We start from the raw sequence: 27789 nt of genomic DNA on the forward strand, positions 1-27789 counted from the left end.
GCTGCAGAAATGCCACTGAAGTATGTGACTACATGACTGCAGTGCCCTTTCCCCATGGTGAGCTGCAGCTGCCCTAGGCTGGGCACCCCTGTTCCCACCCTACACCTCCTCCCACCTGCCACCAGCACTGCTTGTTCTTTTTCGTTACACTGTTGTTTTGATCCTTTCCATGCATCCATCTCCTTTCACCTAATTTCCTGTTCTCTCTATGCAAGCTGTCTCTGCTCCTCACAGGGTCTGCTGTGTGTGTGTCAGGCACCATTGTGACTTCAAAAGACTGTATGGAATGGAGGAGTAACAAGGGTAAGATCACTGTCTTGCAGAGATTAACCATTGGAATGATGTGGGAAAACAGCACTGATCAAGTTTGCTGCCAGGCATGGGGCTTAGAAGATGGGTCTCATGAGTTCCAGCTTCCTCAGTGATTCTGAATCAATTGATTTTTGCCTCAGGTTCCCCATTTGCAGAAAGAAGAGATTAATAGTAGCTACACTAATGATAGAAAAGGAGATGGAAAAGAATGGAGTGCAGGTATCCACAGAAATAGACATAAAGGGAGAGTGGGAAATAGAAAAGTCAGAATTGACTGAAGAAAAATAGGTAGACAGACAGGGAGAAGGCAAGATGCCTGGACTAATGGAAGTCATGATGAAGATATGATGGAAATCAGCCACAACAATTCTTGCCAGTTTTGTGCTGCAGCTCTGGCTGGTTCAGTCTCAACATTCAAGCTCATTCCCCCTCCCTTTTTAAACCCTGATTAACACCCATCCATGCAAAAAACCCAGTAGTGCCTTGTGATCATCACCAGTTCCCAGATGGAGGGGAATGCTGGCCCAACCAATTTGCAATCCTAGAACTTGTGAGAGCACATATCTAACCTAAACTCCAACACAACAACTTCTCATTGTTTGTGTCCTGAGCTCTCCAGCAAGGTCACTGGCTGTGTCCTTGAAGCTCCCACTCCATGCATCCCACTAGCAAGCTGTGCTCTCCTGTGCAAAAGCTGCCAGCAAGAGTCAGTGAGCAGAGGTGGCTGTGGGTTCCCAAGGGGCAAATGATAATGCCAGGCTGAAGATAGTAGAAGGGGGAACTTATATCCAAGTCAATTAGGATTAATGCAATGTGGGAAGGTATTAGTTCTGGAGCTGTAAGTTTCTCCATTAAAGATTAAAGGCAGATTGGAAAGGGGGGAAGAAAGCAAAGACAAGCTAGTAAAGACTTTTCTTGGCTCTGCAGCCCTTTTATTCCTTTCTCTGTTTTTCGGGGAAGTGATGACGTGTGGATTTAAGACATTACACTAGAGATTGTCAGTGGCTCCAACCCTGTTAAGGCAGCAGTTTTTTTGCTCTCCTTTCCATCTCCTTTGCTGAGCACTGTTACGCACTGGTGGTGGCTTGGCCTGCTATCAATGGAAAACTAAAGACATTCTCCAAAATGAAACATCATGGCAACAAAACCTTTACATTCAACTTCTTTGGTCTGAGGAGAGCTCGCTTTTAGTGGTGTGGATGACAGAACAACAGTGAAGTTAAGTGCCAGGTACCACCCCTGAGAAAGGCAAGCAAACAGGTAGGAGGGGCAGGTGAACTGGATACATTAAGCATACAGTGGGGATCTGCAGTGGGGGTTATAGTGTCCCCACCACACTATGACTAGCTTCCAGGCTCTCCAAAATTAGCACAGGTAGAGGAACTGGAGGCCACAACCCCACCATCAGCTTCTCTTCAAAGTAATGCCATTCAAATGGTAGAGCTGAGCAAAGCATTCCTAATTCTGAGAAGCTGAAGGTCTCCGCTGTTCCTTTCAGTGCCGACCCCTAAGGGTGCAGAAGCAGATCAATCTTCCCTCTTTGGCTGCCTGCTCATACACTTGTACTAAGAGGTTCCCAAACCCATTGGTGGCTCCCTGAGGCACTGTCCCAGCTAGGTCAGTACATAATGGTGCTGCAGCACTGCAGGCCAGTATGAAATAGGCACAATGGAGTGTTCAGCCTGCAGTAAAGAAGGACCTGTCAATATTATTTGCCTGTAAAGTGCCACACATGCCAGAGGTGCTTTATAAATAAGTAAATAAACAAACAGCATCAAATTACAAAGAGCAATGAAGCCTCTTTGTTCTTTCTAAAGAAATAAATAAGGGTCAGAAAAAGAAATTATACATTGTTCAAAACTCACAAAGAATCTGTATTTTGACAACCTGGTGATGCAGAGGAAGTTTCAAAGCAACCCACTCCCTCTGAATAACAGTGGATAGCAGAGCACATTGAGGATGCTAGCAAATTCATGATTTTAAGTATCTGGCAGCTATGCTAATTACTAAATCACCCAATTATGAACACATGCATCTACTATGGCAGCAGACCCCTTCTTATTCCAGCTTTGAACTGCTGCAGCTGGCAACTCCCTCAGACCCTTTCCACACAGTGTTTAAACTTAAGCATGATAGGTAGTCCTACAAAAAGAAGGTCTATCTAAAACTAGAGAGATACATGTACCACTGGACTGCTGCTTCAAAGAGAAACAAACAAACAAAAAAATCCAGAGGTCTGCATGGCTTTGTCAACTCTAGGAAGCACAACTTGCCACTGCGCAGCCCTGTCTCCTGAAATAAGGGCCAAGTCCCCAGGCAAAACCAGGGATGTCACAGGCTTTAAATCTTTAACTAACATTGTTACTTCAATCCCACATTGAAGAAGACAAGGCAGAGAATGGAAACATGTATCAGGGTTAGAAAATTCCCTGGGGTTTTTTTATTATTGCAATGGGAAAGGAATTGTTGTGGTTTGAAATCCATTATATCCCTGCAGTGTTTGCAACTCTAATAGACTGCTTACATAGAAACTATAGGTGTGCCTGAACATAAACAAAACAGGAAAAGGATGGAAAGCTAAATAGCAGCAGGGGGGAAAAATGGGGATCAGGAGCCTGCACACAAAACAGTCAGGGACTCTTGACATTTTGCAGCACTCAGCCCCAAAAGTGAGCTGCCAGAGCACCACCCTGGTGCAGCATCTGTAAAACCTGGGGCTGCAATGAGGTTCAGCCACCTGGTTAATCCAGGGAGGGCTCCTTTTCCAGCCCAGGCTGCCTCCCTGCTGAAGGTACCATTAGCATCTAGCCTCCTTTTGGCACTGGCTCCTGGGAGACAGGCATTTTCAGCACTCTTCTATGTGCTTGGTTTAGGAACTGCTGATCTTTCTTTTAAATTTGCTTTGGGGGTCTAGAATATGCTTTTTTTTTTTTTTTTTCCCAAAAAGCTTTGAAAGACTCCAGCACAAGCAGACGAGGAAAGCAGGATTTACTACTGTTAAAACTGTCAGGAAACTCAGCCTGCTTGTGGAAAGGACCAGTCTTGGAATTAAGACAAAACCATCAGAGGTGCCAACGAGGGAAATACAGGAAGCATACCACAGCACAGCCAGCTATAAAACTTAAATGTGACTATCCTGAATTCTGCTTCAAGGGAGTGAACAGTGGAAGCACTGTGTCTTGCTTTATGGTGCACACCCTGCAAAATTCACGTTGTAAACCTTCCCACCAAGAGCATTGACCAGAGAAAATCACGAGGATTTACACAGTACTTTTACTTTGTAAAATCTAGGATGCCAGCAATAGACAAAGGAATCTTAAAATGTAAGTAAGTGTATAACATGGTGATATACAAAAAATCACAGTGGCCATGGAGGTGTGAATGAACTTAGATTGCTAACAGCCGGACAGATAGTGTGCATTAACCAAAAGAAAATAACACTGTCTCTTCTCATACTATTATTCATGTACATGTTCATGTAGTTAAATTGCAAAAGCCTTCCTTTAAGGAAAATGACACACTGAGGATGTTTACTCTGGTTTTGTTATTACTTTAAATGCATTTCTGTTTGATTTCATTATTCAATATATATTTTCTTTTCCCAGTTACACTTGGGGGACAGGTACAACGTACACACATTCGTACTTTAGTGTTGTGACAACCAGCACCAGAGTTGTTGAAATATCCATTTCAAAACCTACCTTAGTGCAATCAATCAACTCCTTTGCTACAGCACAGGGAAAATAAACAAGGCTATCAGACTGCAACTCCTAGCTGGGCAAATGGAGTGCAAAGCATGGAAGACTAATGGGGAGGGAACAGAGAAAGAGGAATGCCAGAAAGAAAGATTATTTCAATGGCTCAAAGAGCTTAAAGAGTCTTAGAGGGGATTAAAGAATAAAACAATATATTAAAATTGCAAGGAAGCAAAAGCAGAAACTCAGTCATCTCGGTAGCCATAAGAACGCGTGGGCCATGTAGCATGAAAGCCTTAAGTGACATACTTAGGAAGAAAGATAGAGACAAGCAGGAAAACTGTGCTATATTACTGCATATTCCTTCTGACCCTGAGAAGATGACATGCTCAGCCCTTTTACGTCTACCCCTCTGTTTTAGTTGTAAGATTGCCACCAATAAAGATGTTCAAGCTCAGAGACCTGCCCTCTGCCCCTCCTTTTGGGATGCATTTATTTCCACACAGGTTTCAAAATTGTGCAGAGGTCATTGTGCAGTCATTGATTCCTGCTCAGGTAGTAGAGGTGCTCCAAATGCTTGCTTTCAAGCTCTTGATTTTTCCAGTGACACATTTGCAGGTAGCTGCACCCTGTCCTGGCTTCCAAAGGCCCGTAGCCGAAAGGAGGCGTGTTTGTGTGAGAGCAACAGACGCATGAGCTGGGGGAACCCTGCTCTGCATATGCTGGCACCAACTGTATTCTTTAAAAGTGTCTGTATGCCTGGTTAGCCAGAAACAGACCCCAAATCCCTCCAAGCAAGACTCAGTGAGAGCATATGTTCAGAAGCACACTGACAATTAAATGAGAATTTCATGTCATCTCAGTACAACAGAAGCAACTGAAAACTCTTTGTCTGGAAAAACTAGCACCACCAAAACTACATGAAACTCTATTGCTGAAATTCTGACAAAACTTCCCATTTACAGCAGCACTGTGCATGTGTATTTTATATACATGCTTCTTTACATCAAGCATGGAAAATGTCAGCCCAGGGGGAACTGTCTGAGAAAGTTACAAGCAGGCATTGAGCTTGGTATTCACTTGCTTACTGTGTTCAGATTTTTTTTTTTTTTTTTTTTTTATATTTTTGATGGAAGTGTTGCAGCTTTTTGCTTTCATTTTGAAAGAAAATGTGTAGCAGACATATTTGACATAATAGTGTTTGAGTTTTCAAGGGAGACTGAAGCAATATCTAGAGACAAATCATTCTGTTCTACTGCTTCTTACTTACCACCCCAACTCTTTCACCAACTCCTTTTCTGCTTTCATGTCTAAGCCTATTGCCTGTGCTGTTTATGAGAGCTGCTGGGAATTCTTTTCTCTCTCTTTCATTCCAGATCTCCTTCGCTAGAGCTTACAGCTCTTGAAGTCACTGTAAACAATTCCAGATCATGAGTATCCTTAAGAAATAGTTGCAGAGAGAAAGAGGCTATGATGACTCTGGAGAAACCTGGAGAAAGCTGTTCAGTGGGCAGGTGAGTTTTGGAACTCCTTCTGAGATAAGGGGATCCTGTGGTGCTTTCACAACAGAAGGACTGAGAAAGATCTGTAGGACCATCACTGACCAAGCTACACACCCTGGCAATACAAATGCAGCCTGAAAGCAAAGTACTTCAGCACAGCATTTCAAATCCTGTTTAGAAAGCAACATGCCTTACTAGATATATATATCTCACAGAAAATTTTGCAATTTTGTAACCCTCTAAATGCATTTTCTATATTGCAAAAATTAGATCAAGCACAGGGGATAAATACATGAAAAATACCTGGTTCTGCCTTGCCCTCTCCCTCATCTTCACTTTCCTTGTTTTTCCTCTTTTTTTTCCAAGTGAGCTGGCCACTAGAATACTTGCCCTGGCATTCTTACCCAGAAGGTAACCAGACAGCTGGGTGAGCTCATTTTTACAAATGTTTGCTCATGGGGATATAGTAATGACAATTCAATCTCCTCCTTGCTGTGCCCTACAGCCCCCATACATTAGTATAGAAAACAAGTTTACAAAGCAGAAGACAAGACTCTGTCAATAACATTAAACAAGCTGTTATTTCTCCAGTTAGTGCCAGAAGAGGGTAGAGAGAAGGGTGGGTGCGAAAGAAGGGACAAATTGTTTTATGACTCAAACACAAACTCTCTGTCTAATGCCTACATGTGTGTATTTGCTTTTTTTTCATTTTCTTCCCTTCCTCCCTCCCATTTTTTCCTCTTTGTGGGAGTCAGATGTAAATCTGGGGTTTATCCTGCTTTGCCACAGCATGAGACACATGCATAATCCTATTTTGTAGAGGACAGTATGTCCTCTGTAAGTCATACAAGAGGTGGTCCTCCAAGACTCCTTGGTCGCCTGTCTGATGCCCTGGCTTGAAGTTCCACTTTGGCATTATCTCCTGTGTCCTTAAATTCCCTCTGCAGAGCATTTAGCAAAGTTGTAGACACAACCACCCTGGGAGGGGAATGCTGGCTGGGGTTGAATTCAGTCTGAGATTGAATCTCCCACAGGTAAAGGCTGCATGGTCTAACTTCCCACCACAGTTAATGAAGACTTGGTCCTTACAGGCAGTGAAGTCAAAAGGTTAATTCAGCTGATCAGGAGGTGTCTGCTCTAGGATGAGCTGAATTAAGTTCCTAGCCTCAACTGACTGCACTGAATCTCTATCAGCTATAATGGGTGTTTAGACACCAACTCACATCTAGATACTTACAGGAAGACTCCTAAATTTAGACATTTCAATCAGGAGCTGAATCTCATTCTAGAAGTCAAGAAAAATCTTTTGCTCATTTCCAGCTTCCTTGTGAACATAAAGAAGAGATTTATGCCTCAGATTCTCTCTTTTTGTGAAACAGGACTGAGTTTTCATATATTGCATGCACAAAGAAACACATAACACCACAGAAGAACTCTACAAAAGTTGTGTCCAGATAATGGTGAGCTATCACAGAAAAGGGGATATATCACACCTAGAAGGAGCAGCTGTCAAATCATGGTACCTGGCAGAACAATTCTCCTGCTTGCAGAGCAGCAAGGACACACTCACAGTGACTGGTACAAACGGCATTCCCAGTACCACCTGAGCTGCGATAAGCAAGTAGAATTATGGAGTCAGAAGAGGCCAGTGCTCACGCAAGCCTTGCTGCAAGGCAGAGTTTATCAGCTCATGGACAGTACCTTGCTATCACAGCATCCTCTGGTTTCCAAAACTGAGCAAGCCCTTCCCTGCACGATGGCATCTTTGTGTCATGTTGGACTTCTGTGCAACAGAGCCATGTTTGTAAAACGGTGCTTGAGAAGGCTCACTAGATTTGGAGCTCCTCCTTCAGTGTTTGCGCGAGGCTTTGAGGGTCTTGTGTTCAGGCTTTTTTGTTGATTTGGAGATTTTTTTAAACAAAATCGAGTTGTTAAAGGAAGCTGTAGGCCATGCTTAGATAATAGCCTAGAAATGTTTGTTATACTGAAAATATAAACTACTCCTTCAGATCTGGAAATGCAGAGGACAAACTTTCTAAGCTATTCTATCCCAGAGCCCAGGTAGAATATTGAAGCTCAAAGGCACATTAAAATGAAATAACAACATACAACACTTACCTCTTTTCCTCTCCAAAGTACTTCACAAGCTTTTATTAAATTAAGTCTCATCACACCCTTGGGACACAGGTGCAGTAAATACCTTCATGATAGGGTGTGCGAGTAAGACACAGAAAACTCTCCACAAATACTCCTCTGACTATGAGTTGATTCATTTCAGTGGCACCCTTGTGCTGTCATTTCCCACAGACTTTCAAGCAATCAAATTTTACTGCCACAAAGGGCTTGCAGGAAATGAACTGCAAAGTTGTACACCAGAGAACTTGCTTATGAAAAGCACATGAGCAGATCCCAGCAAAGAACCAGAGCAACAGCTCTATACAACTGCAACTTTCTGTGTTTGGGGTAATAATCCAAATATTAAGCTATGTGTTGTCAGCATGAGCCTGACTTGTGCATTTTTAAACTATTTCTGTATTTTAATTAAGTAGCTAAATGGAACAGGGAAACCTCTAGCAAGTAGGTCCTCTCTCAGGGTGTAAGCAGTTTGCTTTCCACCACATAAGTGACCCCTTTCTGTGGGCATGCTGACCAGTGTCACCAAGTACACACGGCATAAGGGATGGACTTGACAGTCATAGATCAGACAAAAGGATGCTGACAACTGACAGATCAGTGTTTTCTGTTTGCTGTCCAGGACAATTCATTCCCTGGCAGGAACAGCCATAGAGACAGGAATAAATATCTTAGCACCCAATTTTATTTCAGAATGTCTTAATGCAAAAATGTACAAAGCAGATATGTAACCATGTACAAAGCCAGAAGGAAGAAAAATGTTGCTCCAAAGAACTGAAAACTACAGGTCTTGGAAAACAACAAAACAAAAAAACAAACCAAAAAAAAAAAAAAAAAAAAAAAAAAAAAAAAACAAAACAAAAAAAAAACAAAACAAAAAAAAAAAACAAAAAAAAACAAAAAAAAAAAACAAAAAAAAAAAACAAACAAAACAAAAAAAAAAACCACCCACACAACAGGGGGGCAGGGACAAGCAAAAAGCAATCAAAATTCCAAAAGTCAAAACTCCACAGCAAACAACAGAGGCAGCATGAGGTTGTACCAGGGTTATATGGAGAACTAACTGAATTTTCCTCTTCCCTAAGTCCAGAAACTCAGAAAGAACATCTCAGAAACTAACTTACCACCCAAGAATTGTTTGCAGAAATGTCCCAGTTTGATTCATTTGACTTGATTAAGTGCAAGTAGCAAATACATTTGAAAAATATAAAATTCTCTTGGAAGTGTTTTACAACCAAAAGAAGTTACAATTTTTAAATTAATTTTACAACCCAAATTATTCTACTGGTTTCAGTTAACAACTGTATTTTAAAGACAGGAAAACTGAAGCAGAAAGGAGCTAAAAGTAGCATGCTCTTTAACACATGAATAATTTTTCCAAGTTTTGGTTTAGATCTGAGGCATTTTTGTCTTCTTTCCATCTTCCATGTCCTGCAGCTCCCCAGGTCTGCTGCTGGGTATGATATCCAAGTCCCTGTTAGTTTTGAAGACATCATGCTTTGAGCTGGATCACAGGAAACAAAGTTCTCAAAGTCATCTGGTAATTTGCAAAACAAAAAAAAAATCCTATTTGAAATTTATATTTATGGCTTCAAAATTAATCATTTTTCTTCTGATTGTATTAAAATAATAAAATTTTAAAGGATTGCAGATTAAAAAAATAAATGCAGTTTTTTTTTTTTTTTCCCTTAAAACATTTGTTGGTCAAAACTGCATTTCAATTAAATTTTGAAATTGACTCATTAGATGTGTTCCACAGAAAATACTGGTATTTAAATTGAAAAATCAACCACCTGGAAGTATGCAATCATACTCCAACTTACATAATCTACTGCACCATCTGTAAAAGGTAACTTCCATTCTTCACTTCCAAAGTATTTTGGAAAGAGAGAGGTCCCTATTTTTGCTGAAAAGGAAAATCTGAACAAAAGATTTGAAACATGGGGAAAGAAAAAAGGGTTATTTTCTTTGTTTGTTTGGGGTTTTTTTGTGTGGTTTTTTTTTTTGTTTGTTTGGGGTTTTTTTGAGTAACTCTTTGGAAACACAAAGCAAATTAAAAACCACAGAAGTTCATGAACAGTGACAAGAACAAAACTGTCTTTGGTCAGAGATATATTCAGAGAATATATCTTTTGTATAGATGTACCCATCAGCAAACTCAGAGGGTGGTGACTCCTGGAATTTGGATCAGGTAGGTTGCTGCCTTTTTTTTCCAACCTCAGGTTTATTATTTTAACAAATCAAGTCCACCATCAGGTCTCCTTATTTCTAGGAAAGATTAAAAACTTTCAAAGTGCAGAGGAAAAAGGTGCAATTCTTAAGAACACAGCAAGGTCACAGGGTCCTGTGTGCTAATAAAGTGTGTTGGTTTGGTAAGAAGCTGAAGCAGGGAGCGTGAGGGGCACTGCTTTATGAATGCAGCTTTTTCAAAAGGGTTTGTTAAAAGTATTTCAGGAGGAGAGACATGTGAGTGAAATCTTTCAATGGGTCAACAGGGAGGCCAGACACTGAACTTTTTCCTGCTCCAGAGTCAACACCATCCTTCAAAACAGAGGAGACTGACCTCTGCAGTTGAGAATCACTGAGTGGCAGCTGGGGGTCCCTGCATTTTTTTCTGAGCCACTTGCAACAGAGAAACAGGGAACAGTCATTTGAAATCATGGTTAAGTGGGGATTTTTTTTTTTTTTCCTGGAAACTGGATTGGAGAAGGAGCATAGTATGATATTGATTAACAAAGTTCTCTACTCTGTCCTTAATGAAATTAAACAGTGCTTGGAAGAGGACAAGCACAGTTCCTTCTCCTCTCCTCCTTTTATGAGGAGTGCAAGATCTGCTGTCCTGCTCAAGGACAAAGCAATTGGTTCTGGCAAATCTTGCAGCAGGTATTGGAAATCCACCACATCACCTACCTCCTCTTCCTCCCTCAAGCCACATTAACCATGAGCACCATGTCCTGCTCCATTCCCTGAAACACTCTCTGCCATCCACATATAGAAATCATTACAATACAGCCTCTTCCCCTCAAACCAGTTTTATCAGGGGAAAACACAACCCAGCTGGCAAAGAGAAAAAAAGAGCAGTCCTGTCACTGCAGCAATGAGACCTTCTAGCAAAGAAATAAGAGAAGTCAGTATGTTTCAAACAGCAGGGCTAAGTTTGAGATCACCCTGTGTGGTTCACCAATGAGCCCAAACAATCGGTACACTGCCTTTCTTGGGAAGCAAGCACCAGCCTCTCTCTTAGTAATGCCAGCACCATACAGTCACACACTCATCTCCAAGTGCAGGTATCCCAGATGGAGCTATGTGCTCTTCAAAGATAAAATGTAGCCTCAGTTGCTTTCCTGGATCCAAATCTTACAAGTGGGAAGACTGACCCTGCAAAATTCATGTGTTCTGTACTTTCCAAATGGAAGGAAAAGTCTGTACAGATGGAGGAAAATACAAACTTAAACCAATTTCTGACTGCCACAACATGACCTTGGACAGATTGCACACCTCTTGATATTTTGTTCCTCCTTCTTCCCTCAGCACATTCCCACATCCACTGCTGTGAAGCTCAGATTGTAATACCTATGTCAATGACTAATTTAACTGATGTTTGCCAAGCCAAGTGTATACAAATCCTCAGGTAGAAAAACACTTCATAAAACAATACAGCTGAACAGTAAGTTTTATGTAAGTAAGCATCGTGTTATGATCATGGGGAAAAAGACCAAAAGACCACTGAGAAGGAAGGGAGAAGAGAAATCCATGCCAAGTGTTCAGCAAGTATGTGTTAAAGAGGAGCCTGTGCCAGCATTTGAAAACCAAGCAGACAGCAGAGCAGAAGGCTAATAAAGAGATTCAGCTGATAACAACTTAGCTAAAACACCTATAGATGAACCAGTTGGCACAGGAATCTCAGTGTATTCAAGTATGGAAAGGCTTTCTTTTGATTTTTCTTATGCTGTATTTAAAATTTCAAAATCTTCCCTAAGGCACTATAATTAAAAAAAAAAAGTTAAAAAAAACCTATTTGGGCTAGTTTAAGTGTTCTGTCTTCACTGATGAAAACAAACAACCAAGACTCTCCCCCCTCTATTGCAAAAACATCACAATTTTCTATTCTGTTTCAATCTGAATTTTATCAACATCAACTTGACTTGAAAAGTCATTGATTTTCCTGATACAATGTCTCCCAACAGGAAAATATTCTATTGATATTTTCTAATCATCACCTCTAGTTTAGAGCTGAAGGTGAATGGAGAACTAGTGGGTTTGAATTTTTACTACTGAAAAGCTTTTCTCCCTCTCTCTGAAACTGAGATTTCCCTCTACATATTCAGAGTTTGCTGAGAGACCCTTAACTTGAGGTTTAAATCTACAACATGCTCTGTGCTGCTAACTTTAGAAAAGGACAGAGCTTGTGACTGTCTTTGGTGGAAACATGTACATACTGCATGATGCCCTCTGAATGATTTGGTCAGTATCTTGCAAAACCTGCCCCAAATATTTCTCATTCTCACAACCCTGTACAGCTTGCTCTGTGCTGGCAAATTGCTACCATCCATCCATCCATCTATCCCAGAGGAGGCAGTTTACCATCAGTGCTGTTTCAAGATATGATTTTTTTTTTCCCGGTGATTTATGTAGAAAGAAAAGCTATAGAAATGAGAACCCCATGAATATTCCAATATTTAGTATTACTACGTATTAATCACTCTCCTCTCCATAGATGCCATTGCTAATTTAAAAGACTTTTATTTTTTTTTCCTTTAAAGGTATCTCAAGGCTGTCGTAAAGAGCTGAGCAGACTTGGAGTGATAAGAATGAAAATACGCCTCTAAGGATGCTTAATGCTCAATTCTGAGTGTGTAGAGATGCTCACAAACTCTAAGCTCCACAAAGGACTGAGAGCTTCAGTTCCATTCAGCGTGTATATATTTACCCTTACTCACAGCATTACAGAGTTTCCACTGCAGTCCTTCCAAAAGAGATACAATAAGCAGGAAAGCTTTTTGTGACAGAGGGCTCTGCCACATGCAACCCACAGTTTAGCAGAACAATGCAGAGATGGAGTCTGCAGCTAAAGAAAACAGAGTTGTCACTTAAAAGCTCTAATGCTAACAGCTGTTCTGAAAACTCCATCACAATGAAAAGGAAAATAAGAAAAAAAAGGAGAATACTGAGGAAAAAGGGAATAGGAGAGTGTGAGGGCCACAAACTGGCTGAGATATTCAAACAGTAGATGCAGTACTAGAAGACAATCATGGGAGAGTTAATTGGGATATTCCCCAGCAGCAAAGAGGGACATAGCAACCAGGAACTCCAGGAATGGCTGCGCAAATCTCCCCAAGAACTGCCTGAGCTGCTGACCTCCTCACTGTCCACCTTTGCTCTGACATCCCTGCAGCAAAATCTGTGGGGCATTCAGATCCACTGCAGCCACAGCTCTGTGTGCAGGGATACCATAATCTTATTGCCCATGGAAATGCAGTCTCGAGGGGCAGCCTGTGGATGAGGCAGCAGAGCCACTCTCCTCCTGGTCCCAAAGGAAAGAGGAATACTACAGGGGTACATCAACAGTTGGTAATAAATGCAGGTGTATGTAAGGAGGCTTACCAGCCCTGGATTTAATCTAGCAGAGATGCCACATTTACTCTAGAGCCCACATTGCTCTGCTCTATGGGTTGTTCGTAACCCATACTAACACCATTCTAATTAACCCTGGCACTGCTGCAGGCACAGCCATCCCCTCTCCTCCCAGGGAGAGCAGAGGAAACAGAATGAAGGATTCGTAATGCTGAACAGAAGAGCAGCTTGCAGTAGCCAAGCTGAAACAAAAGGAAATGGTGAATGTGTTTCAGGCAAACTAAGTAGAAGAGACAAAGTTGCTTGCACCAGGTATGACTTAGATACATCATGTATAATGTGGTGGAAAGATCCCTGTGTTACCCAATAAGATTTGACAAGAAAGCCAGTAAAGTGTTGGGACTAAGCCATTTGGGACATCAGATTAGATTCTGTCAGCTGTTAGATAATGTCTAACATATCCAGAAAATATTTTAAACTTTTATTGTTTGGCACTTTTATTGTTAAAGGCTGCCTTCCCCCAAGACACCTAGGGTAAGGTCCTCATCTTCCCACTTAGTTAGATTTTCAAGCATTTCTCAAATACAACTAGCTACTCCTCTCAGTCTAATTTATTCTCCTCCTTTTTTTCTTTTTTGACACTCCCAGCTCTGCACATGCCCAGCCACTGCTGGGATCACTCCATGACCATCCATTTCTGTAGGCAGAGGTGCCAACACACCTGTGTGGAAAGCCTTAAGTGTATTATGCTTAAATCAATGCATCCTCTCAGCTGACAGCTTATGCAGAAAATGAGCAGGCAGTAATAGCAAATGTTTCTTCCAACTCCCCAGACTGATAGTGAGCTCTTGCAGGTGATACTCCATGGAGAAGACCACCCTTTTTTCCCCCCACCCCCGTCTCCCTTGAGCACAGCACTATGATCAGGATGCAGACCCAAATGCATTAGCCAGAGTCCCCATGGGGCTGCTACCTTGCATCCAGGTAAATCGACTGCTGAGAGCACTTCCAGGATTACAGAGCAGCAGACAACTTGAAAAGGACTATCACAAACTAATGTTTACATTATGAACCCTGTGTTCCCACCTTTCTAAGGCTCCCTACCATCTCCCTCTGTGTAAGCAACCAGAATCTGTGTTTCTTTGAACTGAGTTATAGAACTCATTCATAGCCATTCCAGCAGCAGAATATATAACAAATACCATCAGCAAAAACAGAAGAACAAGCAAAAGAAAAAAATTGAACTAATGACTGATATTTTTGTGTCCTTGTAATCTTTTTCACTCCTTCCCCACAGAGGCCTCTGAAGGGAGTTGACAGAGCCCTGACTGCAAGGGAGATGTTACATGGATGAGGAGCCACTTCAGAATGACATAAACCTGTTTTATCTGTCAGTATGGGGGATGAACAGTCATTTAGCAACAGTGTCACTAAAATTAAATTACTTTTCTTTTGAAATACATAAATATTTGATTCTCCCTTCCACAACTTTTTGCCTCTCCCCTTGTTTTAAAACAAAGTCTCAGAGATTTAAAAACAGAACTATAGTTTGATTTTTTTCTCAGTCACATTCTGCTGGTTTGAAAAATATCTGAGTGTCTCTGTGTGCAAGAGAATTGGCATATATCCTGCCTATAGCTGATAAGAGGGAAAAAGAAAAAACAGGGAGTTGCAGAGTATATTGCCACTGGAATATAGCAGGTTTCTGTCTCCTTTCAGCTGTGGAGTTTCTCCTTTAAAATCTAATGAGACCAATTTCAGGAGAAGGTCTGCAAGCCCCAAGCTCTCACCACTATACCAAAAGCCCTGTGTATAGTAGATTCTAGGAGACGGGCCTGCCCTATCTGACCCATGGGTAGGTGGCCTGAACTTGAGTTTCATCCATCTCTGAAGTACAAAGGCTGTTCCCAGCAAGAGCTCTACCCCTTCAGAAGTCCCATGAAGTTAGTAAGCCAGCCTGGGGAGGAAAATCACAATTATCTAAGTCATTAAATGAGCCAGATGAACGTTTGCCACAAGAGGATGGACAAGTCCCTGAAAATTTGTCCCAACTAGAGCACAAAATTCCCATTTTGTCTGGAAGTCTTTACTGGGTACATACAGGAAACACCACTGGGTATGTTTATCTGACTGAGATAGAGCATAGATGAGTTTTTTTGCACAGCACTCAGCTTTCCGCATGTTGGAGGCAAGCTAAATACAAAATAACTCTCTTTTCTGTCCAGTCTATGTGGCAGAGAGCAGCCTATTGCCCCTGATGCTGCCTTAACTCAGGCGCTGGAGACAAATTCTTTTGCTACTGAGACTGGTGCATAACTCCTGTCCCCAAACAGATGAGGGGGAATGCATCATTGTGCAGGTTATTTTTGTACAAGAGCAAATCCTGTGTAGCGCCATGTCCTTAGGGATAACATAACATTCTTGAGCTCCATTAGCAAAATCTCACATCTATGTAAAGGATTTGTAAATGTTAACCCAGGATTGTGAGGGACTTGTGAATAAATCAGATGCTAGATGGTATCCATGGTCACACTAACAATGAAGCAGGGTTTGTCACTTAAGAGTTTGCCCTCAAGAGCACACAACTATTAAATGCTTTAGAGACAAAAAAAAAACAACAAAACGCACAACCAAAAAAAAAAAAAAAAAAAAAAACAACAACAAAAAAACACAACCAAAACCAAACATAAGCAGGGTCTTAACCAAAACAGAAGATTTCTGTTTTGTGGGAATATCTACTTTAAGAAATTTTGCAGAAATTGCCTACTGATGAATATGGGGAATTTATTATCATATAAGAAGGATGTAGAACATGAACACACAGCAAGGTCTCTTCGGGCTGCAGTTCCACTATAGGTTTACCATTGCTGCAGCATTGCCTTTGTTCCAGCTCTAGACAAACTGGCTTATTTGGTCCCCTCTCCAATCCATTCCTAGGCAGGAATGGGAATTTATTAGCTCTGGCTTACATCAGTTAAAACTATTGTGGAGCAGCATTTTCAGGAACCATGGTGATCCAAAATGTACTTCTGAACAGCTCACCCCATGAGTTGGCTTCTGACAGCCCTTGTGTGGTAGAGGATCATAAGTCTGCTGAAACCAGTAAGTTTCTGCAAGTGTTTTGATTTCAACAAAATGGTATTTGCTAATGAGAACCTGAATCAGTAGAAGAGTCCAAGCTGCTCCTTATTCTGACAAAAGAAATTGGGGGGGGGGAAGAAAATAAAAATAACTAATGCTTTTGTATGTAAAAAGATGTTTCCAGCTAGAGGGAGAAAAAAAAATTGTTTGTTCTTTTAACTGAAGAGACATGGAGCAGAGAGGAACAAGGTAATTTCACATGTTCCTGTGAACAAGCTGCTGCAGATAGCTTCCCTAGATAATAAGTAGAAATGAGTGAGAAGAAATGGATAGGGGAAGATCTATAATAGTGCAAAAAAATGTGTGATCAGCTAGGGAATTCCTTTTAGGAGCCTTGTAGAGAATATTGTATTTGCCAGACCAGATCAGTCCACTGGGCCAATCAAGTGCAATTTAAGCATTAAGTGTAACAGCTTGATAAATCTAGGTCAATGCACCTACACGCAGGTACAAGTTTAATACCACTTCATTAGCAGGACTGCAGCACCTAACACTGAGCATATCTACAGGTCCTGGAAGAGAGAAACTATTGGCATTTATGAGATTGCACAATTAAATCAATGGGTTTCTCTTAACGAGTGACCAGAGATTGGTCCTGCTTTACAATTTCTAGTCTGCAGCAGCAGACAGTGCTGATGCTTCAAATATAAGTGGAAAACAGTACTGGAATGCTTCTCTGGCCAGTGTGTGTAACACCCTGCAGGAGACTGGAGAGGGAAGAACTCTGCCTTTTTGAGCCCATGCATTCAATCAGCCTTCACTAGAAATGCATTATCTTAGCATGCAGCAGACCCACAATTACTATCAAATGTCTGGAAAAACCAGCGCTGACCTGTTTAAATCCATCTCGGCACCTTGGCTCAGCCACAACCCAATACAAGGGGGATTTTATCTTTGCACTTGCTTCAGGTTACTACAGAGGGACTTCTGGGCTTGCTCAATGGCAGAGAAATCTCAAAATTTTTAGATGTACTTCTAGGATCTCATCTCTGCAGGGGGGCTGAGGAAGACAACAAAATTCTTGACTGCCCTGGCCAGCAGGTGGGAGAAGGAGTGAGATGACAGGGGAGGGCTCTGCTCCCCTGAGACTATGGAGAGATAAAAAGACTCTTTATTAATAAAAGATGAAATTGGTAGTACTAGATCAACAGCATTAGATCCCCTGTTTCTTCTCCCACAAGTGGGAACTGTAGAGTTTTCTTTTCCTCCTTCCCTGACCACCACCCATGTCTCTGAGACTGGTCCAGGCTTCTCACTTGCATTAGCCCCAGGCCCACTCAGCTATTTCAGTAAAGAACCCTCTCAGCACCACAACCATCAGTGTCTAAGCAAAGCTGATAGTTACTCATATCAGCTGCAAGCCGCGTTGTTCAGGTATCACTGTACTACACAGGCTTCTCTCCCAGGACTGCAGTACAGTCACACAGTAGACCAGGACTAACAGCAGTCTGTTGGATACTTCCAGCACAGAAAGTTGTGCGCCTCCTATCCAGATGAGCCATCACACTCACAGAGTTGCACTACACTTCTATTTTGGCAGCCACCCAAGGCACACAGAGAACAGTAACACAGGTACACAGAAAGCACACCATGCTGTCAGACCCTCGCAAGGTCAGGGCAAAACCTGCTTGCAGCGAGGAGTGGATAGGACACTGAGCAAACTGATCTAGTGGGGGTGGCATCCCTGCCCATGGCAGAGGGGTTGGGATGAGGTGATCTTTAAGGTTCCTTCCAACCCAAGTCATTTTATAATCCAAGCCAAAATCTGCCTCTGCAGTTGCCCTGTGATAGATCTACCTGTTCTTTTCTTAGAAACAACTTTCAACAACTGCTAACACAAACCCAGACTTAATATAAGTTCAAAAAGCTCCACAGGCATGTAATATGTCTTTTGGAAATGAAAAGTGGTCCAAGAGATCTAATCAGCTGAAAGGCAATTCTTTACTGAGGCTGTCAGATGCAGATGAACTCTGCAGGGCTTGCTGGCTCCTGAAATGCCCATCTAATCTACCCAGCACTACCAGACCAGGCCTCCTAAAATCCTGGCTAGCAGCCCTTCCACCTATTCCTTAAGTGCTCTACTCTGTTTTTTTTTTTTTTTTACCTGAGCATTATTACCCAAAACACATAATTCACTTGAGTTAGCCCATACAGACCTTTGGAGACACTTTGTCTACCCAAGTGCCCTTTTTTTGGACAACATCTATCTATAGAATAGGAGATTCAAAAGCCTCCATGTGTTTTGCTCTAACATACATGACAATGTCCTGGAAATTCACCTGTGTTGGAAAAGTACCTGACTCTGACGTAGAAACAGTTGCTAAAAGGAAAGAATGCTTCCTACTTCTCCTGCAAAAATAATGACAGCACTTAACCCCAGGGAAACACTACACTAGAGAAAGATGGTCTTGGCAATAATCAGAACAACAATTTGCAGGCTAAAATTGCCACCTTTCACTTCTTCCAGGAAGCAGGACTAGAGGATTTTGCAGAATGAATATGACACACAAGTAGGGGTGAAAGAGCATGGAAGGAGCTGCAGCAGGAGTCATGGTAGGTGTGGAAATGCAAGCAAGGATGGAGTACAAGCACAAGACTCTCGTTCTCAGCTCTGTTCCCCTAAACAGACTATCTCCACAGTGCTGCCATCAGCCAGGTTTCTTACATAAGTCAGATATCCTGGAAAGCATGAAGGCTTTCACATGCACACATGTGTGTGTTCACGCATGGGCTAGCAGTGGGACATGCTAACAAGTGGCCAAAGGCAGCACTAGGCTTTGAGTCCAAGGAGTGGCAGCAAGAGCAGGACAGGATGGTGAGCACGAATCTAGCACGAGCTCACACAGCACAGGGGACCTGCAAACAGGATAGGGTGACACAAAATGGACCAAAAGCAGTATTGGACATAGAGGCACATTTGTTTCATTTAGCTTCACCCCCATCCTTGTTTTCATACTGTTTTTCTGCTTTGTCCTTACATCTCTCTTCAAATTACACAGTAAACACAGTGCTGCATCCCCACACCTGTGCCTCACTCCCTTAATTCAAAGCCACCTCCATCATCATGCCATGCTGATCCCAGACAAGCCCCAAAAGGCATAGATCGTTCAACTCTCACGTGGATGTCACCTAATGAAGACATCTATAAATATGGGCACATTAGAGCTCACCATCTGGCTGTGCCTCTTGGATGGCTCTGCTCCCCACAGATCAGTGGGCAATGGAGATGGCTCCAGCCAACCAATTATTCCTCTAGCTCCTGCTCCAGCCCTGGCGGGCTCGGATGCCCCCAGCGATGCCGCTGGCTGCCGAGAGTGCAGCAGAGCAGGGCCATTCCAAGCAGAGCAGTGAGCCAAGCCCCTCCCTGCACACCGTTCCCAGGGCTGGCAGCACTCACCAGCCCCTTTTCCCCTGCAGGGACAGCTCTCATTCAGCACCGCAGCAGCTCTGCGAGGGTGACAAGCCTCCCCCTCCTTCTCTCTGTGTCTGCATAGCACCAGTTTCAGCCTTTCTATCAAACTCAACCACATTTTTCTTCTTTCTCATCTGCCTCTGACACACCTTTCCTTCAGCGCTAGGCACAATTTTTCTGTCCGCTGGTCAAAACGATAAACTGAAAATATTTCTTTACAGGAAGACTCAAGCCCTATCATTTAATTTTTGCTTGCTTGTTTGTTTTATTTTAGAAAACACTCTTTTCAGATTGGCTGAAACATTTTACTTGACCTACATAGAAAAAAGAAAAAAAGCCTTTTCCTTACAAATGTCCTTTTTTTCTATTATGGAAATTTTCCAAAACAAAACTCACTGCAAAATCAGAAATGAAAATGGTTCAATCTTCTCCAAAAAAATTCTCCCCTTTCCCTCCCCAAAACTAAGCATGATGCACAAAGAGTGCAAGCCCTCACCAAACTGTGCTTAGAAAGGTAAAATAGCACTTCTGCTGACATTTTTCTGCCTTCCTGCTCTTTTCCCCTATTTCTCCCTGCAGTCATCTGCCTGTTCCCAAATGCCATCACAGTTGCCAGACCAAGCTCTCAGAGAGGAACTTGAGCACAGAAAAGTTCACTGAACTGCCATGGCACGTTTTGCTCCCTGAATATTCTGTAGCCACAGAACACCTAAGAAGATTGAATTTTCTTTGAGGTACATGAATATTTGATATCCTCCCTCCCCTTCTTTCCCCCCACCTTAATTATTCTCTTATTTTGAAACAGCAGCTTGCATGCAGTATATTAATAAAGCTGTTTTCAGAGTCACAAGCAGCTTGAAACACTCAAGTCTCTCAAAATATATATTGCAAGTGATGTACATTCTCCTGTTCTGTGCATAAGCGGCAGAGAGCAAGGTACAACCTGGGGAATCCATACAGGACAAGGCATTAGAGGAGCAACCTTTCCCTTCTGAAAGCTTGGGTTCTCTCTCAAAAAAGAAGTCTGGGCATGTGAGTTGAGACACAGGGTCAAGGCTGTTCCTATGAAAATCACTGAAAGGTCTGGTGCTGCAAATCTTCCTCAGGAAGGTGTCTGAAAATGCAAGGGATGCAGCGGGTCAAAACTGAAGCAGGGAATGGGAGGGAAATATTGAAAGGTGCCATGTGGAAAAATAGCTGCTGCCAGGCAAGAGAGAGAATGAAAACACAGAGAATCTGCTATACATATGGCTATATTAGATAATTACATATGTACAAAAGGATTCAGAGGGTTTGGGTGACTCAGCAGCTCTACACCTTCAAGGCCAGATCACATAAATCTTTGCCAAGGCCCACAAGCTGCAAGGATCTGGCTTTGCCAGATTTTGAGTAGCCTGTTTTATGGGACTTCTTTGAGAGGATGCCCAAAAGCCCATTTGCTTTGAGTCATGGCATTTTTACACCAGAACATCAGTTGATCCAAAGAAGCTCTGAACACCCAGATGTGCAGAGACCCAGGTGGCTCTAACTGCAGGCTAGGAGCTGGGATGCTCCATGTCTCAAACAAATGGAAGTGCTGCTTCAGGTTCACAGCTATGACATGACACTCAGGGCTGGGGCTGGGCTGCTTTTTGTGGAATCATAAAGGTGGGAAAACACCTTGAAGATGGAGTCCAACCATTTTGGGCACCTGCATCCCCACAAAGCTGTCCATTACATGGAGGAATGGACATTAATGGAGATTGCCACTTGGACCAGGTGAGGGTGCTACTGACCTAGCAGCTGTTCAAGCTGCTTGAGTGATGGGTCCTGGCTTACTTGGAGGTGTTTCCCTGAACAGCTGAGAGAAAAGGCAGCGAAGTGTGCCTCTGCACAGGTCAGAGGAGGCTGCACACCATAAACGTTTGTGCAGGTGGATGAAGAGCTGTGCCCACAGATGCTCACAGGCAGGGCAAGGAGTAAACATGCATATTTGAAATCTCATCTGTCTCTATTACAAAAATGAGCAATCTAATCCCTGTACCACTTTTAAAACTTTGCAGAGGCTTTTATCAGACACAGCAGGTAGCTGGGAGGATGTGAAAGGACTGCCTGCAAATCTCAAGGCCGAGTGCCCTGAGGTTTGACTGAGGCTTCCCAATTGAGGCAGTACTCTGCTGGGAATGTGCAGTAAGAGGGGCATATGGCAACTTCCCAAATTTGCCTGTGGAAGAAAATCATGCTCCTCTGCTCTTAGCTGATGTTGCATCTCTGAAGCAGTCCTTCGTTATCAATCATCTACAGTAGATTTTGTGCTCTTATCTCAAAAAATCTCCCTGCACTGTCCACACCCCTTGTTTATAAAACCCCAGCAAAGGTGAGAGCTGCGGTAAGGAAGAAACTTTATCCTAATGGAGAGGTGCTTTTAAAAAACTGAAAAAGTTACAAATGTCTCCCTGCTCTTGAACGTATTTCCTGTTTTGCAATGCAGATTTCTAACACCATGTTCCTGAGCCAATGCTGTTCAGTTATGCTGGGTGAGAAGAGGTGGAATTTTTACTGGGTTCTACATCGGACATGGGAGCACGTTTTTAACTCAAGGAGATGGCCAAGTGCAAACCTTTCAAAGGCAAGAAGAGAGAGATGCTTAAACAAGTTGCATGTACAGAAAACCCCACACGCTGCAAGGACACATCACACTCCGGTTGCCCCATGAGACAAAGGGATTGCAAGTTCCATGCTTTACCCATTGTACAGCCAAGGTGCCCCTCTCCTCCCTCCTGTGCATGAGCCAAGAGACAGGACTAACATGATACACTTGCCAGCAGCTACAGAAAGCAGAGCAAGGAGTACAGCACAAGGAGCACTCTGACAGAAGCACAAAGAATGATATTTATTTACTGCCTGTCAATGTCTAGCCTGGATGTGCTGCTGCATCTCCATAGCCATTATAACTGCTCATTAGACATTAACAGGATGGGATTTTGTTGCAGTCGGGTCATCTGAGTTGATAGGAAAGGGGACAGCAAACAGCAGTGGAGAAATCCAAAGTGAAAGAGAAGGAACAACAATCATCTGCTGCAAGGGTTACAGTCAGTAATGAGTTGGCTGGCTACTGTGCATCACTACTGGTTTCTAGTAAGTGGAATTAGGAGCAGAGCCATGTGTCAGGGGCTCCATACTGTCAGCTGTTAGCAGGGAGATTTATTTAACACGAGTGACAATGGCACAAGCTTTGTCAAAGGAGAAACTCCCTCCTAGCTGCCAGGCAACCAAAAGCATAAAACAGTGGTACCAGTGACCAAACAGCCAGCATGGCTACTGACCCCTCGGCAAGACCCACATTGAAATGCAGCTTTATTATTCATAACAGACTTAGGGCTGTGGAAGATTCTGAAATTTTCACGTACATTATGCACATGCAAAACCATTCAGAAATAACCCAGTACCAATGAGGAGATGAAGCAGAGCATCCCAGACACAATGCAAACCTTGCCCAGGAACATGGATGAGAACACAGCTCCAAATAACCTGTGCACCCCTATTTTACCTGGGGGCCTTTGCTAGGGGAAGGGAGCAGAGGAAAACTGGGAGTGGGCAGGTTCCTCTCCTAACAAACACAGTCTGTGGGAGAGAAAAGAGATCATCTGTCTGACAGAGCAGAATGAGGATAGCAAAGAGAAAACCTTCAGGGAAAATTGCAGTGTTTCCTCCCAGAATGAGCCTGGACTCTGAAATCAGCACACAATACACGAGATTGAACACTTGCAGGCCTGGGCCTGTAATTGAAGTAATCTTGGGTAGAAAACAAAAACCATAGCGTGAACTTCTTGTTTACCTTAAGAAATAGATTACGGTTATTGTCCAACTTAGTTGACTGAAATTACATAGAGAAGCTCAGCCACAAAAGTCTTCTCTGAAAAGTGTGAAAGCTGTAGAATATCTTCTTGGAGAGTTTGTTCTTCTCTGCAACCATCCTGTCTACTCAGCAGATTAACACGACCATTCACTACATTTTAACAAAGCTAAAAGACGCACTGTTTTTTCAACTATGACCATTTTGCTGTGTCTTCCCTTTTGTGTACATGATTTACAAAGGAGGCTTGGCTTCCAGGTCCCAAGACACACTATTGATTTGGAAGTGAATGGGGAAGGAAAAGCCCCAAAAGTCCTCTATCTTCTTGATATGCAAAGTGACTTTCCTGGAGTAAGTAAGATCCAAGCAACCAGTCCCAAGTGCTCTGCCTACTTCAACTCTGTGCAAAACTGAATTATGTTTTAAAATGTCTGCAACTACATTTTCTTTCTAGGAAGCCTCATGACCATCCTTGGGAACTGAAGCTGGACAGGTAAAGACTGGAATTACGTTTAGGGAGCATAACAAGAAACAGCACTGGGGACAGAAAAAAAAAAATTCCCAAAATGTGTCACTTTTTCTTATCCCCAGGAGAATGTTCCCTTGGATTTCCTCAGCCCAGAACACCAGCTTAATTCACACGGAGAAAGAGCAGAGCAGGAGGAATTCCAAGAAGCTGCTGCGTGGTTGCGGAGGTAGGTGTTAAAACACATACAGCCATGTGGCAAACTCACATTCTGATCTTGCCAGACTTGCGTGGCACAAAACTCCCACAGAGGAAGGAGAAAAAAAAAAAAAAAAAAATCAAGACAGACACACCAGGCTCCTTACAGCATGTGCTTCATCAGTGGGGATATTTCAGGCTCCTTTGCCTCTCTCAATAAAGAGGGTCTGGATTTTTTCACATAGGCTGAGTTGGGAGGGAGTGCTGAGGCACACACAGATATGCCTGTGCCTTTGTACAAGGTCTTGGAGAAAGGGGGCAGTAGCCAACTCATGCTTCTGCTTGCTGTCAAACAGTTAATTGTTCTAAAACAGCTGGGCCAGACAATAGCATCTTTAATGGCCCAGCTTAAGCATGGTCGTGACAGAAATCATAATATTTTTTAATCTCCCTTTCCCAGCCTTCCTGGAAATTCATTTTTAATGACTGCAGTTAGCTTTCATTTTTGCTCTTGTTTTTAATTCAGATAACTTCCTGACTCGTGCAGCTTCTCTCTTCCACCTCAACACTCCCTGTAAATGAAAGGCTGCAATATCTAAAATGAAAAACTGATACCAGGTGCTAACAGAACCAATAGGATAATCCGGTTCACCATTCTTGCCACCTTGTCCTAGACCTGATCAAATATCCCACATGCCCAACAAATAAGGACTATGGACAAGGTTTACTCCATCCCCAAGGCATTTTATAATATAAATTCGCCCTTACAACCAAAACTCAAGCACACAGGTCTCCCCATTACCCTCCCCATATGTCCCATCTTCAAATGTTTTGATCCAAAGTAGTAAAAATGAGATAATGGCAATCTTTGAGACTCATTTTTCCCACATGTAATCACTGCATGGCTATTGTCTGTTGTTGCATGTTTAAACAATGGTAGGAAAAAATCACTGTCTTTTCTCCAGAGTTTCAAAACTGCAAAATTTATTTTTTGATCTTTTATTTTGGCAGTTCCCATGTAAGTGTTAGAAAATGTTTATCGCTGAAATTTCTGTGCTTTAAAATATCTACAACTTTTCATAAAATACCTAAATATACAACAGAGCTCCTCTATCACTTTCCTCTCCCAGTCTAGAGTTCTCCTTATGCATGCCATTCCAGATTCTTATCCCAGACACATGACATGTTCATTATCACAGTCCTCTGATCTAAGTCTGTCCATTTTTAACACTCAGTTTTGTTTGCATCTGTAACTTCACACCTCCATACTCTGCTTCATTTTAGACAACAGAATAAAAATGCATAAAGCTTAATTTATTTTCTTTGTTCCATAGAAGGCTAAATTTGGCTCTTGGGTACAATGTCTCCTTTCTTCGGTTATGAATTTCATATTGAAGAAAGGAAAATTCATACCTTCTCAATGAAATTTTCATGAACTATGCATTGTCCAGGGCTATATATTCAGCAATATTAACCGCTAAAGCTGTTTACATTCAGAAGGCTTCCCTCAGCCCAAGAAAGGGCAACATTTATTTTTATGTACTGAAAGGATTTCAATTTCTAGAAAATGCCACAGTCACCTCAAAACATGACTCAGTAACCCAGATGGAGGTCATGATCTTAGAGCAGGAGAAACACATCCATCATACATGAGCCAACTGTGTTGCCTCTTTCGTAAGACAATATTTAAATGAGCCTCACAGAAATTGAACTCCTTGTTGTTAAACACCTACATTATTAATCTTATAGATTCAGCCTAAATGCTTGACTGACAGTTGCTGGGGCCACATGATGAAGGATCCCACCCTCACATATCCATTCAGTGCTCAGCATCCCACTGGTGAGTGGGACTTTGCAACTCCACCTCCAGCATGAATTTGCTCAGATGAAGAATGGCTGGGGGAGATGGAAGCAGCAAGGGTGAACTTTAAACACAACTGTCCTTTAAAATATGATGGGCTGGAGCCTGTGGTGCTGAGCACCATCCTATTCTTCCAGGGACAATTCAGGATCTAAGATGGGGACAAATTAAAGGGATAATTCAACAATGAAGGATGGGGGTTAAAAGCAGAGAATTGAGTTTCTGAAAAATAACTCGTGTTTATGCTATTGGGTTCACCTATGCAACACCTAAAAATAGTCATCTACTACAAAGTCTCCAATTTCAGTGGTTTAGGTCAGGTTTAGCAAGAGCTCAGGCAATATCCATATATGCTTGATTTGGCTTAATTCAAAACAGTACCGCTTGAAAATGGATAGCCTTAGCAAGACACTCCCTGTTAAAAATCTTTTTCTAAAGCTCACATCATCCAAATTGTCACTTTGTCAGGAATCACAGGAAGAGAAAGTTTAAAAAGAATTCCAAAACAACCCAGTCATTATGAGCATAATGCTATCAACTAGTCAGTGCAAATTAGGGTTTAATAAAGAGCTCCCTTTCATCAAATTACAAATTACAAAAAAAAAAAAAAAAAAACCCAGACAAAAGAAGCCAGGTTCAGTGAACCTTCCAAGAGGAGCAGGCTGGTAGTTGATGCTCTTTAGTGAAGGTGGCTCTCTTTGGCACTGAAGCAGGCAATCCACTTAAAAAGACAATGTGTCTTCAGATGATCCACATCCTGGATATCAACTTGGATGTTGATTTTAAAAATTTTCTTTACAAAAGCTTAAGGTGGAACTTTTATGAGCCCTGAAGTATGGGGAACACATTTTTTCCTTATCTGTTAGTACCCAAGAGTCTCCTACTAAGAGCTTCCTGTTGTACTTCCCTGCACGTGGTCAAGTACAGACTGTCTGAAACAAGAGTGGCATAGTTGACAAAGCTGCCAGGGAGTAGAAAAAGAATAAAAGATAATTCCCTATTTTATATACAGGAAAACAAGGCTTGAGAAGAACACACTGGAAATTTGGGGCAGAACTCACAAAAATAGACAGCAAGTTCAGGGTTTGTGCTAGGACAGACATCTACAGCATTGAACGCACAGGGTGCTGAGTAGGGAAAGAACCCAAGGAAGGCAAGAGTTTCGTGAAGGCAGCTCTTCTGAAAAGCCGTAACTATGTTGACTCACAGAAATGCATGACATAGGGCAAGCTACAGCCACCAACAGAAGTGCAGGCATCAAACTTGAGGGGAGTAAGAGGCGATTAAATAAGGAAGCAGCTTATTTGGGGGGGGGGAAAAAAAAAAAAGAAAGGAAAACAACAACTTCCCATTGTGATGGAGAACCCGTGGGATCCATATCTGCAGGAAGGTGGCAGCCCAGATACTGTGACTAGGTAATTTTAGGAAAAATAACAACACTGAAAGTTATGCTGGACAGATGTGATGAGGAATTCAGGGCATCAAGGGCTGGAAAGGGAAGCAAATAATTGCTTTTCCTGTTCTCGTGTGGTGTTGTTACAATTGGGCATATGCACACATTCTCCTTTGAAACCCGCAGGGTGGGCTGTACCACACATTGCTGTGAGGAATAGATGGGCCAAAGGAGTCTGATCTCTGAAAAGGAAATTCTACGCTTCCC

The 27789-nt window shown here is 42.3% G+C and overlaps 1 protein-coding gene across 9 annotated transcripts in view; it reads right to left on the reverse strand.

Moving 5' to 3' along the window:
* The window catches only part of LSAMP (limbic system associated membrane protein), an 888518-nt gene that overhangs the window by 630659 nt on the left and 230070 nt on the right, over nt 1–27789 (reverse strand). For 3 of the 9 annotated variants that reach the window (XM_053931656.1, XM_053931636.1, XM_053931680.1), the window contains exon 1: nt 116–193. The exons of the other annotated variants lie outside the window; for them this stretch is intronic. In XM_053931656.1, the coding sequence (XP_053787631.1) occupies nt 116–175 (60 nt within the window). In that variant the 5' untranslated portion in view covers nt 176–193. Of the gene's footprint in view, nt 1–115; nt 194–27789 lie in introns of those variants that run through there. 9 annotated transcript variants of the gene reach the window in all.

Source organism: Vidua chalybeata, chromosome 2 (assembly GCF_026979565.1).
Source record: "Vidua chalybeata isolate OUT-0048 chromosome 2, bVidCha1 merged haplotype, whole genome shotgun sequence".
Taxonomy (NCBI): domain Eukaryota; kingdom Metazoa; phylum Chordata; class Aves; order Passeriformes; family Viduidae; genus Vidua; species Vidua chalybeata.